The sequence below is a fragment of the Patagioenas fasciata genome, chromosome 11 (genome assembly GCF_037038585.1).
Source record: "Patagioenas fasciata isolate bPatFas1 chromosome 11, bPatFas1.hap1, whole genome shotgun sequence".
NCBI classification, from domain to species: domain Eukaryota; kingdom Metazoa; phylum Chordata; class Aves; order Columbiformes; family Columbidae; genus Patagioenas; species Patagioenas fasciata.
The window spans coordinates 23228289-23246430 of NC_092530.1; the positions used below are offsets into that span (position 1 = coordinate 23228289).

Genomic DNA, 18142 nt, shown 5'->3' on the forward strand with positions numbered 1-18142 from the left:
TTAGTGGCTCCATGGGTGTGGCACAGGCACTGCAGCCCTCTGGGTAGAGTCTGCACCACTGCGGACCTAATGAATAATTCTGCACGTACCCTCTGGTCTTTAAATTGTCTGTAAAATTGAGATACATTTCACACATCTTATAGATTCAAGGTCATCTTGTAGAATCATAGAATATCTTGAGTTGGAAGGCACCCATAAGGATCATCCAGTCCAACTCCCTGCTCCTCACAGGACTACCTAAAACTAAACCATATGACCAAGAGCATTGTCCCGATGCTCCTTGAACTCTGACAGGTTCAGTGCTATGACCACTTTCCTGGGGAGGCTGTTCTAGTGACCCTTCAGTGAAGAACCTTTTCCTAATGTCCAGTCTGAACTCACCCTGACACAGCTTTATTCCATTTCCTTGTGTTCTCGCGTTGGTCACCAAAGAGAGATGAGCAGCTCCCTCTTCGCTGCTCCCCTTGTAGCCTAGGATGCGGTCGCCCCTCATCCTTCTCCAAGCTGAACAAATGACCTCAGCCTAAATCTTGCCCTCGAGACCTTTCACCATCTTGGTCACCCTCCTCTGGATACACTTTAATAGTCTGATGTCCTTATAATGAGGTGCCCAAAACTGCACTGAGTACTCCAGGTGAAGCTGCACCAGTGCAGTGTCGAGTGGGACTGTCATCTCCCTTCACTGGCTGGCGATGCTCTACTTGATGCAGCCCAGGATGTGATTGGCCCTTTTGGTGCCAGGGCACGCTGTTGACTCATGTTCAACTTGCCATCATCCCAAACCCTCAGATCTCTCACCAGCCTCTCATCCACCAGTTTGTGTGTGTGTAACCAGGATTACCCCTTCCGAGGTGCAGAATCCACCACTTGCTCTTGTTAAATCCTGTTACGGTTGGTGATTGCCCAGCTCTCTGGTCTATCCAGATGTCTCTGTAAGGCAACTCTACTGTTGAGGGCGTCCACAGCTCCTCTTGTTTGGTATCATCAGAAAACTTACTTCACGTACATTTGATTCCTGCACCCAGATAATTTCTAAAAACATTGAAGAGCACCGGTCCTAAAACTGAGCCCTGGGAAGCCCCAGTGGTGACTGGCCACCAACCCTATGTGACCCCATTTACTCTTTGAGCCCGACTTGTCAACCTGTCATTTTATTTCATACCAAAGGTTCAGGCTGAAGTTGTATGTAGTAGTGTCCCATGTACCTAAACCCGCAAAGCGTGCAGCTGGATACCGACGTACTGTTCATGGCGCAAAGTGTAATCCCACTCCCCTCCGATGTTCAAAACACTTCTGGATTTGTTTAAGACATTTTATTTTGTTACATTTTGTTGTGAATGAAAAACGTGACTCTTTATCATACTAAAGGGAAACAGTACTGCACAGCCAATGCCAATGACAGTCTCCTGGAAGCCAGTAAGATTTTTGTCTGAGAGAAGATTGAATAAATTCTGGTCCTCAACTGACATTAGTCAGGTGTTTCTAGGAAAAAGCTAGATATAAGGCTGAAGCCAAGACATTCTAAAGCCAACAGATGTGAAAAGATATTTTGGGGAAGTGATGTCTTCAGATTTGGCATTACGGATCGCCACTATGAAGTAGAATTGATGGGCGATTGCAGCATATACAACTCACACAACAATCTTGAACCTGTTTCCTTCATGAAACAAGAATAGCACTATAGTGCTATTTATTTCTAAGGTAAATTCTGTTACTAGCTAAAAGGGTATATTTTCCCAATACATCAAAAGAAAAAAAACAGAGTATTTTGAGTCCTCTCTCAGATCATCTGGAAGCCAATGCCACTACTGACCTCAATAGTTTAACTCGAATTCATTAGGAAAATAAAGGAAATGGCTTCAGTGCTCAATATCTTACTGCAAGGATTGCTTGTCAGCAGAGGACCCTGGAACTGGGGTGGCCTTGCCACAGAGGGAGCAGCAGCTGCTGCCACCACAGCCGGAGAGGCGGGAGGTGCTGCGCTGGGGCTGCTGGGCTGCAGGAACAGGGATGTCTTGGGAGGACTGAGCTTCTCCGCCGTTGGTGCTGCAGGGAGCGGTGCAGGGAGCGCTGCAGGGAGCGTTACACACCCATGGAGAGGCACGTCTGGCTTGGGCAGCTGCCTGGGCAAGGCGCTTCCTTGGACTTGGTGTGAACACAGCGCACTCGTCCTCGGGAATGGTTTCCAGTGTCAGCTCAAAAGCTCGCTTTCTTTTCTGGCGGCGCGCGTGCAAATCCATGTCCGGTGAAAATCCTGCTGGCGTTTGATTTTTTGGACCAAATCTTCGCTTGTACTTCATTAGCTGAAGTGGAAAGTGCCTTCTAAAATTTGGGTTGTAGTAGAAGTGAAACTGAAAAATGCAAAGGAAAAGAGTTACTTGCCACCACCTTGAGACAGGCAACCACAAAGATATGAGAACTAATAATTTTAATTGCAAAAGAGAAGTGCGGATGTTAAAAAGGACTATAAGGGGCATTCTAACTCTGAAGCTTAGGCTGAGTAAAACAGTGTCCAAGTAAATAGTAACCGGCCTTGTGTTTTTGCCGCTTGGTAGCAGAGAAGCATAGGATTTTCAAAAGATACAAACTGGTTTAGAAACCCAAATACCATTATTTTTCAGCATCTTTAGCATGGAATGAACCTGTAACTAACGATATGATGCTGACATATACCTTTTCAGCCTTCAGCAAATGCCACAAGAAAAGTGCACATCTGGTACAGCGAGACACACAGGAAATACCCCCCCCCAAAAAAAATCCTGGTATGTTGAGAGTATCTTTTCATTTTATGTGCTCAGAGTAACTGGAAACAAAATATATTTTCACGGTATTTCTACTACTCAGAAATGCTACCTCAAACCTCCTGAACATGAGGCAAGAAACAAATGACAATCAGAACATTGACCACCATCCTCATCTCCTATGTAGTAAAGACTGATTTCATTGGAACAGAAATCTGTCCCGCTAGAATATTCTTAGAGTTAGTTTCCATATGGAGGATCCAACATACCTCCCTAGCTGCTTCTTCTCCTAGCAAGTCACTGCGCGAGCCCGTTTTTGGAAAAGTCCCCAGCTTTCTGGTGAATCCATGCTGATGGAGTTGATGAGTGAAGCTTCTCATGGTCTCACTTTCAAAAATCCTCAGGCGTCCTCTCCTTGCGAGCACCTCCTCTTCAAACAGGTCTTCATTAATCACTACACACTTTCCGTTGTCGCCCCACCAAATGGACTCAAACCGATCGCTTTCAGTAACAGCCCAGAGCCTCTTCAGAAATTGAAGGCGTGTGGGGGCATTGCCTTTGCTAGAGGTCTCCTCAGAGCTGTTCACAGAGTCTCCTTTTGACGAGGATTGCTTAGTTGAAGTTTGTGAAGACCTCTCTTCTACTGGAGGTCCAAAGGCAGCATCATCAGCTGCTCTTTTCTCACAGTCTGCACGGAGAGAAGAAGTTGAACCTGACAGATCAACTCCCTTGGCCGGAGCCGAATCACATGAAGTTTCCGATGAGGAAAGCTCCATTTTAATTTCTCTTTCCTCAGTTTCAGTAAGTTTTTCTGTAGAAGCCATCTACCTTAGCAGCTAGACTGTCCTGCTGGACCCCCAGCTGGAAGGAAGTGACCAACTGAGACTCCCAAGGTAGAATTCTCAGATGTCACCATGGCGCTCATGCTGCGCAGCCGTGACATCACAGGGCAGCCTCCGTTTCCCAGCAACGTGAAGGAGCAGCAGCAAGTTGTTGTTTTTCGTTTGCAGATCTTACGTCTCAAGAATCAAAAACTAAATAAAACTGCAATGACATTTTAGATGTAGTGATAGGACTGTGTCATGTTGGGTTGCAGCTCGTACCTGGTCCATGGGGAGGGACAGGGAGGTTCATCCAGGCTTAAAAAAACATACTTTTACTGTAGAAGACAAGACTTTTAAACAATATATTAAAATGATTAAATGTTCATATAAATACTCTATGGACTCTTGTGCAACCAAACCATTAGGAAGGTTCACATATTAGACAACTACGTATCTCTGTGAACGAAAGGTGGCACAATGCTGACAAAAATTCAGCCAGGAACCATCTCAGTGTCCTCTGCTGGAGACCATGTTACAAACACAGAAGACTTCAACACCTGGTTTAGTATAAATTCAGTCTGCACCTCTGGATTACCATTTTTAAAATCATTGATTTTAATGGGTGTGTTTTTGTAGGAAGTTTATTTCCACCTGTGAACATTTATTGAAACCTTGCTGAAACATTGGCCAATGCCCAGGGACCTTCAACTTTACTGTGAGTGGAAAGGTTTGCAAATTTGTTAGTTCAGGTTAAAAACTGCACCTACGTAGATGAAGTTTTCATATCCAAATATCTGGGGCTCAGGCTTTTGAGATGAACAGGCAGAGGTAAAAATGAATGCTGAATTTGTGACCTTTAAGCTGGTTTATAATAGGAATTTTTATTGAGTTTGTGTTGCACTTTTTTTTTCTTTGCATTACATGGGCCTTAATAACCAGAGCTGGATACAAGGAGACAGTTGCCTTAGTGTTCTTTGGTGCATAGTTTAGTGCCAGGGAAGTGACAAGGCAGACAGACCCATATCAGTGAAGCGAGATGTAGAAAAAGAAGTGACCACAAATGCATTTTAGTCAGCATTTCTGTATTTCTCAAGTTGCTTCACAAATACTATTGAAGTGAGCCTTCTAGCGTGTCAGTGAGGTACTTGCAAGAATTGTGTGAATACCTCATTTTGGTTTGGCAGCTTAACTGAAAAATTAGGAGTAATTTTCAGCACATTGAACTAACCTCAAATGAAGCTTATTCCTTTTGTCTAATCAAATATTTTTTTTTATTCACATGAAAAAATTTTGATGTTCAGTACTCATAATAAAAGAAAACAGAGCCAGAGGTTTAAAAAAGGAGGCAGAAAAAAATAAAGCTTCTGCTCTCTAACCAGATGTGGTGATTACAGCACTCTAAGTGACACAAGGCATGTTACTACTTAACATGATAACCTGTAACCCTACAGAGTTCAAACACGCACGTGCAAAATCAGAAAGCATCCTCTGCACTCTAGTAATTTTGACAGTGATTGAGAAGGGGTGAGAAGACACGATATTTCTCTCTGTAATTTTGCTAAAAAGCCTACATTTTACGAGCCTTTTAAAGGAAACCAGCAATGGAAGTTTTACTAATTCCCTCTTCGTGGTGGTTCCAGCAGCAATACTATTGAATTTGTGCAGGAGGTCTTGCGCAGCTGGATTCCTAGTGGTGGTAGGTTCGTGCAGGCAGAGAAGGAAGAGGATGGCAAGCTCCTGTCTGTTGGAAGTGTCAGGACCAGCCAATGCAAGACGGCTCAGCAGGATGAAACCAACTGGGAGTTGTGCCGATTCTGCTGGTGACAATCCCTCCAGGATCCAAGCAGCATCTCTGAATCCTTTCTCCTGTGCAGCAAGCCCTGATGTGCACAAAAACGCAAATTGTATCATGCTGCACCCCAGCTTGTAGATATGGCTCAGAAAACAAGCTTTGAAAAAGACAGTGTATATTCCTTCAGTGATAGTCTTAAAATCTTATTACTCCACTGAAAGTCAGAGCATGTGCCAAAAAAGTTGCAACAGAACATAAAACAGAGGCAGCAAAACTTCTCAAAGTTAATGTAAAATGTTCTGACATGCCAGAACAATTAGAGTGGCTCAGCTCTTGCAGGTGGGCTGGCAGAACAGACATATCTCAGACAGTGTTATTGCTGTTAGGCAAAAGCACTATTTTATGATGAGATGACATGAGATATTAAGTTCAGCTTTACATTTGTCACTGTGTTTTAAAATTATTAAAGCATCAACGAGAAGCAATCGTTAGAAAAAGCATTTATGATGTTCAAGGTTAATAATTCACACTGAATCCATTAAATTCACAAAGATGCTTCAACAGCATCAAGCAGCCATTCCTAACATACAACAGATTAAGAACTGCATTTAAAAAAATCACTATTATGATATCACAGTAAATTATGAGGTTCCAAGGGTTTTTTGTTATGTTTTAATATTTTTGACCCTGTTTCATCTCCAGTAAAACTTGCATGAGAGTATCACATTGTTAAGCAGAGTGTGAAAGAGTTGCTGAGGAAGTGGAGAAATAGAAAGTTTTAGTTGATGCTGGTCTGAATATCTCATTTAGCTTTTTGACTTTTGATAGCTCTTTTAGTAATAAGAAGCTTTTATTATTAGTTGAAATAACTGTGTGTGGGTGTATGTGTGTGCATAGTCATAAACTCCCAGGGTATGATGCAGAATTTCTTCATTTGAAAGCAATAAAGCAAAATGCTTCAGTGGATATTCAAGACCTCCATTCTAAATCAGACAGAACACAAGATTTTACATTGCCATTTTATTCTTGTAACCTAGCTTCAAGTTTAAAATCAGCCTTCAGGTTCCTCTAGATCTACATACAGAGCTTTATTGACATTGCTCGCCTCAGCCAAGAAATGAATCTAAAACAATGTGCAAGACTTCTGAGTTCATTGAACATGTATAAACAGGTATCATCAGGTTTAAGAGACAGCAAAAGAGGCTGAGGGGGGAAAGACCAGAGTGACATGGACTATTAGCATTTTCTTTTGTAAGAACAATTTTCTTTTGTAAGAACATTCCAATTAAGCAGAGAAGAAGCTTGCTGCTCTAAGATTTTTGCCTCAGTAGTGAATTTTTGTATAGTGGCAGCACTGTGGAGGTTGTTGGCTGTGCATGCTAAGTCTGTCCTGATGAGCCCTGCAGCCGTGTCGCTGGCAGAGGTGCCGAGGGTCAGGAATGAGATGCACTGCCAGAGCTGAACTCACAACTCTCCATATTCAAAGCACGTGTGTGTGTTATGCCTTCCTCCTGCCAGGGCACTATGGTTTTCTTAAGTAAAGCAGCACATTCAGTTATCAAAGGGAGAGGGTGAAGGCAAAGAAAACGCCATGAAGTTCCAATGTTTAATGAACCTTTCATTCAGTGTGTACAGCTTCTCACATAAACCGAGTATGTGGGGAAATCCCATGGAATTCAGACCAGACAGTGCATGGGCTAAATTGTTGAGCAAGAAAGTAAGCAGAGTGGAAAAGGCTTATTTGATTAGCAAATCCAGTCCCTTGTTATTGTGGGCTATCCTATCCTATCCTATCCTATCCTATCCTATCCTATCCTATCCTATCCTATCCTATCCTGTCCTGTCCTGTCCTGTCCTGTCCTGTCCTATCCTATCCTACCCTAAAATCAATTGATGAATCATCCCATAATAAACTGATGTATGATCCACAACAACAATCTTATTGTGAAAAAGAGGATGATAGGGAGAATTAACCTACTTTAATATTCTGTTTGACCTCAGGGTTTGGCATGAAAGAAGTAAGAAAGGATGATGACCACCACTATTCCTTCCTCCACAACAGGCTTGCATGAAGAAGGAGGCTATTGCTCACTGTAGGAACCTGAAGAATAATAATAGCTCACTATGAAATAATGTATTATTTACCCTGGTTCTCCATTTCTCTCCTATACTGGGTAGGAGAATAAAAGAGGTATTTCTTCTGGAGCAAAAGTTAAACCACCAGTCTGTGAGCTGCATGAGGTTCTTCATTTCCACAAGACTGAAATGCCAGCATTCTGCATTTTTCCTTACATCCAAGCTGAGCAAGCAGAACAAGCAGAACACTTGGCCCTTTATAATATAAAAGCTATTGGGAGCTCAGAGTGAGTATATTATTTGTACACTCTTTGTCTTCTCTGAGAATACAGCTGCAAGATGGTATCCAGATTATAAAAGTTATTTAATATTATACAGACTGGACCATGTGACAGAAGCTCTATCCATTAATAGGTGGTCTGATTCAAGAATGAGGGGGATGCGGGCCAGTGGCTCAGTTCTTGGTTTCTTGTCATGGACTGAAAATGAGCCGATTCCCACACCTGCGGCTGGGTAGAGCCAGAGAATATCCCACGTCTGGGACAAAGGTATAGCGCATCACCAAAAAGTTATACCACAGCCAAAGAGATGATTGCAGCCCCCATGTGTGCGTCAATTTGGCTAGTCTGGTGACAACCATCAGCACAGCCTTCATCGTGTTATGACTGCTAGAATAAGTAGCCAGTGCCATTCTGCCTCATCCAGCTGGCAGTGAAGCCACTGTTTCCATGACTTCATATTCACAGGTACACATCAAGGGAGCTGAGATGCCCGCAGGCTGCAACAAATGCTCTCAGTGTTGCACAGACATCCCTACAGCTACACTCACCCTTTGCAGAGGCTCAATATACCGCCCACTCCTCCTAACTAACTCTTAATTCCTGAAACTAGGTTTTGCACAGGATTTGAGCAGCCCACACAAGTTTTTATTGGTCCTCAAGTTAGGAGAGCATTTTGCTTATACTGAATATACATAGGAAAGTTATTGACCTTGTTATTACTAGTGTGAAAAACTTCAGAAAGCCAAACTGACCTCTGTAAATATTGAACAGGAGACCTGCCTATGACTAATAGTTTTACTTTTACATGTAACACATTTTTGTTTGATATTTCATAGCAACATAAACAGAGTACTGCATGTATTACATGTTCTGTATTAGTATGTAATTAGTATAGCAGCCTCTGAGCAAGAGCCAAATGCCATCCAGAGACTTGACTTGACATAGATTTGTCAAAACCAGGAAAGGGAAAGCAAATTTCAGCATGTTGGACGAACTGTACTTGTCTGACGTGAGCTTTTCTATCCCATGCTATCATACCTCCTTAATAACCCACTGTAATAAAAACTAAGATCAAATTAACTCAGCTGAACAAATGTAAATGTGGAACTGCTAGGAATCCCAAAGAATAAATCCAGGTGTGGGTATAAACAGTTGACACTTCACTTGATCTTCAGATCTGGGAAGCAGGTTGGCCTGTGCCAATCCTTAGAACTGCAATGGCTGGACATATGGTGTTAAAACAAGCCCATCAAAAAACCACAGAAAATTAGGTTGTCAGGCTGTTTCATCATATAGCCTGAAGGCTTGGATTAACAACCTGTCTCTAAGCAACAAACTTGGGATCTTCAAAGGCTGTGGAATCCTCCCCATAGAAGTCTCCAGAGCTCCACTGTTTTTACCAGGTGAGAAAATCTTAGCCATGCGTTAGATTAAATTTTTATCAAAAAAAAATGCAATTATTCAATCTGTAACATTTTAAATGAATAATGAAAATATCTTCTTAGTTAAAAAGAAAAGCAGTAGGTTTTGTTTCTCATAAATGCGTACTGTGCTGATCATTAGCTTCATCTTTCTCTGAGGTACGCCAATTTTGTGAAGGGAGATCCACAGGAATGCCTGATAACTGGCAGATGATTTGTGGCTGCTCTTACAGGCATATGTCAGTGAAATACAAGGCCTGTTTTGTAATGCCAAGGCACTAATCTTACTCGCTTTATTAATTAATTGGAATTACACAAGTCAAAAAATAAGAATTGGCTGTTGCAAGGAAGTTATTTACATTGCCTACATGCAGACTCCCTGTGGGAGTCATACTCTGCTTTCATTACACTTGCAGAAGTGTGCCTATGGCTGCAGTACTTTCCCACGTTGGAGGCAGGTCTCATCTCTCATTACTGCCCCCATGTCTTGGACCTCTTATGTGACATAAAACCAAATCAAACTGATGCAAGGGCTTAACATGTTGACCTTTGGCAACCTTTGTCCTTGCTGTTGTGGGGAGCTTCATTGTGGCATTGCCTGCAATCATCACAGGTCAGTGAGGGCCTTGTTATGGCTTGACCAGAAAGAGAATAGAGTCCAAGCCTTAAACTGAACCTTAGATAAAAATAGTGCCAGAGGAATGAGGTCCAAATTGGTGGGTAGTACACAGGTGATTGGATGCAATGAGAATCACCCATGCTCAAAGGGAAATTAGGGCTTTCCTTTTTCCAGTATCTGATGTGCCAAATTAAAGTACTTGTTACACAGCAGCCTCTGTTTGTTTACACAAACTCCTATATACATGCCCAGCATTACTGATCTGCACAGTTCACCTGCAGTGAGTGCTTTCAGTGCTGTGATCAAGCTGGGAACAGGTAACCACCACGAACAAGTGCAGTACAAGTGCTTGAACTATCTATAGGTTATAGTAAGATTTCTCAGATTTAGATTTGGCAGCTTTCACTGTTTATTTCTCTCTTACATTCACTTGTAGCATTTAAACTAAGCAGTGTTTTCAGGTAATTGAGACGCTTGGGAAAACTGGTATTAACAAAATCTATTTTTCTGTATACAGTGTTTGGCAGAAAATGACAGGCTTTCAAGTGCTTTTTTCTTTTTAAAATGCTTTTGGCTGTTATTAGCGAGGGTTAAGAAAATCTCTAGCGTGAACAGTTGGCTGTTCACCCAGCATAAAATGGCTACAGCTGTAGTAGCTCTTGCCCTTGGGGAGCAGTGTAAAGTCTTGGTAACAATATCACAGGCATTTTGGCAAGTACAAATAAAAAGAGAAGGCTAAAAGTATAAAGGAGGCTTGTGCCCAAAGATAAGCTTGGAACTATTGTAACTACTATAACAGGAGCTGCTCTTGAGTGCTTCCCCAGGCTGCCGACAGGAAGGATATTGAATCGCTGAGGACTTTATGCTGTCTTTCTGCTGTGACTCTGGGGACAGTCCAGCAAAGTTTCACTTGAGCTTTTTTTCTAGCTAAGTCCAATCTGACAATTTTCTATCCTATTTAGGAAGTATTTGTGATTGGATGAAAACCAGAAAGCCCAAATGATGAACGGGAATGAAGTAAACACGTCCTGGAATAGAGCCTGGAGGACTGAAAATGATCTGGAAGGAAGTCTAATAGTACTGATCAGATTCCAGCCTGGCTTCTGCCACATTTTGCTACTAGGCCTGTGGTATTTCCCTGTGTACTAGATCCCCAGACTTCCACATTTGTGCCTCTTAGCACTGTCTTTCCCACATTTGGTGCTGTGCTTGCAGTGCTAGTTTAGCTGAATAGAGACCTGGGGTGGAGGCTGTTCTGAGGTTGTCAGGAGTAAGTGCAGTCTCTGAACACATCAGCAGAGCTACGACCTCTCTTCAGAGTCAACTCTTAGGTTACTGCAGTCAATATCCATCACTTTCTGCTACCTAAACTAAAGCCCCAAATCCTGCAGGACTTGGACTTGCAAACTTGAATATCATAAATAAAACCTTGATAAACAGTGGAGCATGACTAATTCAACAAAAAAACAGCATCCAATTTTTGGTACCCATTGGCTTTCTGCCTACATACATAGTGCCAATGTTACCACTAATAAAATTCCTGTTAGCACTGTAAATCTGCTTTGCTCTCTACTGCATATGCTTTGGGAATATCTGATAATTCAAAGCATCAAGGAAAAATGCTAATTATTGAGAACAAACTATTTGAGGTGCTACACTGCCATGAGACCTCCTTTCCAAGATTGCTCTGTTTATTATAGGCCTTTTATATCTATAAGTGAGCAACAAGATGGTGGGTGGGTATTTTGCAACTTATTCTTGTCCAAGATGTTCATCCTTGCCAACTGAAATCATTCTGTTCTCTCCTAACCTCTCATTTGAGAAGCTAGGAGGAAGTGTACCTTTTCAAGAGCTATTTTATTCACATGAAGTCTGGCAAAGCTCACAAAGCTTTGCATAAAATACAGAAGATTACTAAGCCCACAAGTGGGCTCTTAATTCTTTGAATTTCAGCACATGATCAAGTACTTTGCTGGGTGAGTGTATTTCAGACCCAGGGCTGTTCTGAGTAGATGTTCTGGGGTAATTCCTCTTTCTTTACTGTCTCTAGTGATCTTAACAGAACGAAGAAATCTATCACACAAGCAAGGTCACTAGGATTAAATGATTTGTGTGAGGTTAGAACACTGACTGCAATTTAAAGAAGATAATATTTGTTTTCACTTGGAAGTGTTCATAGGTAATTCTCTTCCAAAACATCTAATACTATGCCAGATGCTGTCTGAAAAGGAGCTGTATATGGTGCTTCTATATTCTGTGCGCTGAGCTCCTTATCTTGCTCACTGGTTGTCAGCCTGTTTCACAGTGCTGTGCACATCTTATCAAAGGATCTTATAGACTCACAGGTTAGGAGTGAAAGGATGGCCCCATGTCTACCTGTGCATGATTACATGGCAAATCTATTCTCATTCACATCATTATAGCTTTGCCCCTGGCGACTAGAACACTTGTCTACCCGGAGAAATTGCATTGTGAAAGCAACTTATGAAATACTTCCAGCTGTCTCTGAGCTCTGTGATTTTGTCATTACAGCAAAATGCCAAATTCCTCTCAGATTTCGAGCCTTGAGTTTGGAAAAGAAAGTTGTCAGTGTGCAACCAGGTAGATAATCAACACCCTTGTTCAGACGCCTCTGACCAAGGACCAGGGGAGCCTTCCAAATCTTGTGTTGTCAAGCCATATATCTGTGTGATTCGCTGTCTCTGCTCACTTCTTATACAGTTTCTCATTATCTCTTACATGCCCATCAATGTAGAACCATGTTTTCAGTCCAGTCAGTTAGAAACACCATTGTTGGAAGCAAAACAATGATTTGTAAGAAAGAATTAAACATTGGTAGTTAACCCTCTAGAATACAATTGTTGATGCTTGTGGACAGCATTGATAAGAAATATTAATCCAATATAGTGTAATAAAACAAACAAAAAAAATCTAAAATCCTGATAAGGGATCGCAATAATACATTTAAATGCAGAAATCCTGTTTTCCTGATTCATAGTCACTGTGCTTTTCATACTTGGTGTGTATATATGTATATCAGCACAATTTCACCACCCCAGAAATCACATGTATGTCCTGTCAAATAGCATTTGATGTTTCAGAGGAAAAGTTAGGCCAGAAGTGACATATTACTCATTGAAATGAAGGACATGTCACACACAATTTCCTCTTCGTGTCAGGTTGAGTCACTTTGCCCCACCGTCTGGCATGTGAGATATGTCAATGGCAGTTGTTCCTATTTCATGCACAACATCTGTTTGTAGCTCACTGGTTAGATGAGCAAGTCCCAATATCACCCCTGCCAGCTGTCTTATGTACTATTTCAAAGTGCTATGAAACATGAGGATAAGTATAATATGGGACATGTCATGGGCTATGTTCATTTGGCTTTGCTCATCTGAACCTTTGCCATCGTGTGGGGTTCCTCATCATGACTTGCTCTGGCTCTGCTGTGGATTAGACTGTGTCTCAAGTAGGTTATTTTCAGAATAAGGGAAGGATGTGTTAATAGTGGTGGTGTCTTAACATGAACAGATGTGAAAATTGGCATGATGCTGAGATGGGGCATAAAAAAAATAGAAATTTACATCAAACATTGGCTCAGCAATAATTCTGGAAGTGTAATTTTAATCTAGTCTAATTAGCCTAATTTCTATGACTACTGATTTTTCAGCATGTCTCCAAAGAACCGTATTTAGGAAAAGAGTAGGAAAGCTTGCAGTTGTCACAGCAGATGCAGCGCCAGTCCATCTAAACAGGGAAATTGTTAGATGCAGGATTTTATACCACTTTTTAAGAAAAAAGATTATGGGATAAACAGCAAATATGCTGACATAAACTCTTGCGTTATTGTTGTCCTTTATGGGATGAAGCCAAGGATTATTCCTAGATGAAGCGGGCTGTAAGGGAGGTCTCTGGCTGAGACTCAGCACTTTTTCAGCGTCATTGTGGAAGTGGATCAATTCCCTGTATTTTTCTTAACCTGTTAGGCCCAAGATGATATGACGTTCCAGCTGGAGCAGGAATTTTCCCATCCTTCTGTTCTCCATTGCTAGATGGATCCTTTGGGAAATGTAATTCAAGAGTTTGTAGGTTTTTGAGTCCTGGGTGAGAGCTCCAGGAAGAGCTCTCATGTATGGAATTTGCTTTTCCTGCTCCCAGACAGGGTTGGACCATCACGACTGCAAAGGAGCACTATAGAGTGGGTATGTTGGGAAAGAAGATTTTGTAGTGAGAGACATCAGTTCAGCTTAAGTTCCTCATGATGTCACTTTTGTAGACTCACCCAGAAACTATGATGGACATATTTAATAAATCCTCAAAGACATAAATAAATAAAAACGATCATCTGAACTGCCTGAAATATTAAAGAACTTTGGTAAATAAATTACAACATTTTCAACTTGGGTCACTTTATGAAACATGTTCTTAAAATGGCTGTAACTATATCCTGATTCAAGAACTGGTTGGCAGGTTTAATATATAATTTAATTTGCCTCAGTAAAACATAGCAGCAATGAAAAAGCATTGGTCAACATCACATGATATTGTATGAATGCTACCAATCAGTCTAATTCTTTACCATCACATATTTTACTGTAAAACTGGTGAATTGCTTACCTTAATTTCTATTTCCACTGATTTACACAATCACAAGTGAAACAATATTAGACCTTCTAATTTCTCTTCTTGCCCTTGCTCAGAACATCCACACATTTCATTCAATGTTTCATTGAGCAAGGATTGAAAAGTAACCCCTGGGGTTTGGCCAAGGGAATAAGTAACTCTGTCATCTGGGAATTTAAGTGAGAAGACAGGATGAAATGTCAACCGGGAATTATTATGAAAAACAGAAGGAGTGAAGAAGGTAAAACAATATTAAAATGTTATTTGTGTGTTTTAATATTATTTTCTTTTTTAATATTTTTAAAGGCACAATATAAAAGTAAATATGGCAAAGGGATAAATGTATCTAGCATAATTAGCACGAAAATTACACCTCATTTGTTTTCTGGATATTGCTTTGTCTGGATTATAAATGGCATGTAGATGCAGTAGAAAGTGAAATATCTCAGAAAATTAGCTTCTTTTAAGGTGGTGCCAGGGGAGCCTTAATGTCTTCTTTTATTTCTGACTGTAATTTATTGTTCTTGTGTTGTCAGCAATAACCCTTCCACAAAAATAGACTCTCTATCCCCGATCTGAGCTCTGCCAAGTTCTAGCGCACTGTCTACAGCGATAGCTAGTGTGGCGTGACAGTTTAATACTGAGTGGAAATAAGAACGCGTTCCCTCACCACAATGTTCCCAGACAGAAGCGGAGATAGTGCCTGTTCTTTTACTTTATGAAGTGTCCAGCAGAGATTCATCGAGGGCAATAAGCTAAGGCAGTCTATTCCTTAACACAACTCAACATTTTTTAATGAGATGTGTTGGAGTTCATGATGACGTGAGTTTTGGTGTAAGTCTTAAAAGAAGATTTGGTGTTCAGAATGATATTTGGGTATCACCCAGTCACACAAATCTGGTAGCTGTCCAAGGTAGTGTGCAGAAGCATGTTCTCAGAAACATCCATTTAATGCCAGAAATTATTATTCATTAGCAACTGTCTGATAAAAAACCAAAATATAAATTGCAAGATCTAAGGGTCTGTTTTTGTTTTAGAAATTCCCTGCCCAAACGTGGCTATAAGAGGAGCCTGCACGTGGCGCTTTGCTTGCTGACTTCAGGTCTCGTTTACATCATTCCAGCCAAGGAAATAATCTCTTTGACTACAGCGGAGTTTATATCACCTGCGTGACAGCCACAAATTCTGTCATCTTCCATTATGAAATAACTTATTTTTGAGAACTGATGTCCTCAACCTCCATTTAGGGGGGTTCCAAGAGCTTTTTTTCTTCCTTTGTCCAAAGCTGGTGGGGAAAACTCTGGAGTTGTCAGATGCACAAATCTACTGTGGCCCATGGGCTTTTAGTCAACCAGATGAGATTTTTGCTTGATTCCCCAAACTATAACAGAGACGTTCATGAACTGGTATTTCCTTCCCCTAAACACCAGCATAAGTGTGTGTACTTCTTTTAAGAAAAGAGGAAGCGTGCATTACTGAAAATCACTACTAAAAATGCTATCAGAAGAAATAAAACCAGTAGAAGAGGGAAACAATACTTTACCAGAAAAAAAAAAAAAAGTAGTTTAAGAGTGTTTTACCTGAAAATTGTAATGATATGATTTTTTAAAAAGAGACAGATGGCGGTATTACTTTCCTACCTGTCAGAAGAAGAAGAAAAAAAAGAAATATATTAGGAAATAATGTTTCTCCATCTAAATGCAAAGAGAAAAATAAATATTTGAAATGCTTACTACAAAATTTAATTATATTCTAAATGCTATTCTGGAAAACATTGTTTTATTTGGAAAAGTTTCAGTAAGTGGAAATTCCAAATAGATATGTACTAGAAATGGACTAGAATTTTGAAATTATAAAAATTGCAGGCTCTGAAAAATGACAAAATCTGTTGATAGCACAGTGTATGAAATAGGAAGGATTCAATTATATGCCCTGAAAACTCTTAAATTCTTTCTTTAAAAGCTTTTAACCACAGTATTTCTTGAAATTGCTTTTACTTAGGGACTTCTATAGCTGATTATATGCAATAAGTTGTAGTCCAGGAACTAAACTAAAATTGACAGGCAGTTAAGTGAAAAAGAAGATGTCCATATAGGACCTCTTTATTTTTCCGTAGTGATTTAACAGTTGGAAGGTTAAATGCATTACTCTTCAACTGAAACAAACTCATTCAGCAGGAATCAAATCTCAGCTGGAAAGACGTGGTGTGGGAGACTAATCAGATATTTGCAAGAATGTCTTATTATCAGATATCTTAGTTTCATGCCATATAGTCCTTCAGGATCAGATTATTTTCAAAGTATTTGCTACGTTGTCCAAAATCATGTGTGGTTTGTAGTGGAATGGAGTTTATGTAATGGAGTTCTCTCCATTTCTTTCCTCATTTTCACATTATTATTTATGCTCTCAATACAGTAGAGGCAAAATTTCTTCAATAACTTTCTGGGTCTAAGAGCTGTACAGAGCCTTTGCCCCCAAAATATTACATACTGGTCTCTTTTCTGATGAACACTTACAGAGAGAGATATTTTCTAAATTTGAAAGAAACTCTAGAGATCTGCAGCTGTGATATCATAAGATCATGCAAAATAACTCTAGAAGGGACCTTGAGAAGTCATTGAGTGCATCTCTTCCCCCTTAGGCAAAGTGAACTATACCTAGAGAATTGTCAAGAATAATTTGTCACTCCAAGCTGTTCTTGAAAACCTGAAATTATGGTAAGGCTAAAGCCCTACAGTCTAATCCTATTCTTAGTATTCTTGCCATTAGAACATTTTTCTTATGTTCAACTTAAATCTTCTCTATAACAGTTTAAGTGCACAGTGAGCAAGAGTAAAATGGGGGACTTTCCTCTGTGTCTGTCTGCTAGCTCTCAGCAGTCTGCTGGGAACTCTCAACATATGCTGATCTCATAGTGTTAGATTTGCAACATGATATCTAGACAATCTAGATAATTAAGATTTTTACTTGTTAATAGGAATAAAGAAGCCACGTAGAGATAAGTCATTTTATTTTTTAAAGCCCAGAGTAGAATAATAGCGTGTCTGTGCAATTGGATTAGTTATATTATGGATTTCTGAGTTTCCTGTGTTATGGCACTAATCTTGCTGTAGACACTAAGTCCCGTGCAACACATCCTGTGAACTGGGGACTTGTAGCACAGACTCCTTTGGAGCGGCTGAAAATTTTGGCTTGTTCTTCACTCCTTCTACATCAATGACATCTGCTGGATGAACAGCTGTGCAAGCCGGGGGCCATCTCTGCAGGTTTTATAGTTAATGTCATCAGTTGTCATCTACTCTATGAAGTAGGAACTAAATAATGTGGTGGAAATGGCTTTTGAAACATCAAGAGTGCTGTCTTGATGCAGCTTTAGCTTAGTACAGTGTCCCTTGTTCAGTTTTATGAATGGTTTTCCTTTTGTTAAATCTGACTAACATAGCTACACAATGTAAGGATGCTCCATGTGAGACCTCAGAGAACTCACTTAGTACAAAAATTTGAACTCATTATTTTTAAGAAATTAGGTTGGATAATGAAATGATAATGTCGATGTTATTATCCTCCAACACCATAATTTTAAAATCGAACATAAAATCTACTCCAATTAAAACTGCTGCATGGAACATAAAACCAAAATGCTATGATACTGGAAACATTTAGACATGCACATAAGCTTTTAAAAAAGTTCCCAGACAGAAGAGCAAAGCTTTTATTCATTCGAAGAGTAAGTCAGCCGAAGTGATCTTTATACATTAAAAT

The 18142-nt window shown here is 40.3% G+C and overlaps 1 protein-coding gene across 1 annotated transcript; it reads right to left on the reverse strand.

Annotated features, from left to right (window-relative positions):
* Positions 1-1705: 1705 nt before the first annotated feature.
* LOC136106110 (uncharacterized) lies at positions 1706-3565 on the reverse strand. The gene is made up of 2 exons (XM_065846192.2): positions 3011-3565; positions 1706-2351 (listed from the first exon to the last, which is right to left on the reverse strand). Exons 1-2 carry the CDS (start codon positions 3563-3565, stop codon positions 1875-1877), a joined length of 1032 nt encoding a protein of 343 aa, XP_065702264.1. The 3' UTR covers positions 1706-1874.
* Between the last annotated feature and the right edge of the window lie 14577 nt (positions 3566-18142).

Coding starts and splice junctions, on each gene's coding strand:
- LOC136106110 (XM_065846192.2), bottom strand. CDS start 3,565: ATGGCTTCTACAGAAAAACTTACTGAAACTGAGGAAAGAGAAATTAAA. Junction 2,352..3,010: donor GAGAAGAAGCAGCTAGGGAG/GTATGTTGGATC, acceptor TGCATTTTTCAG/TTTCACTTCTACTACAACCC.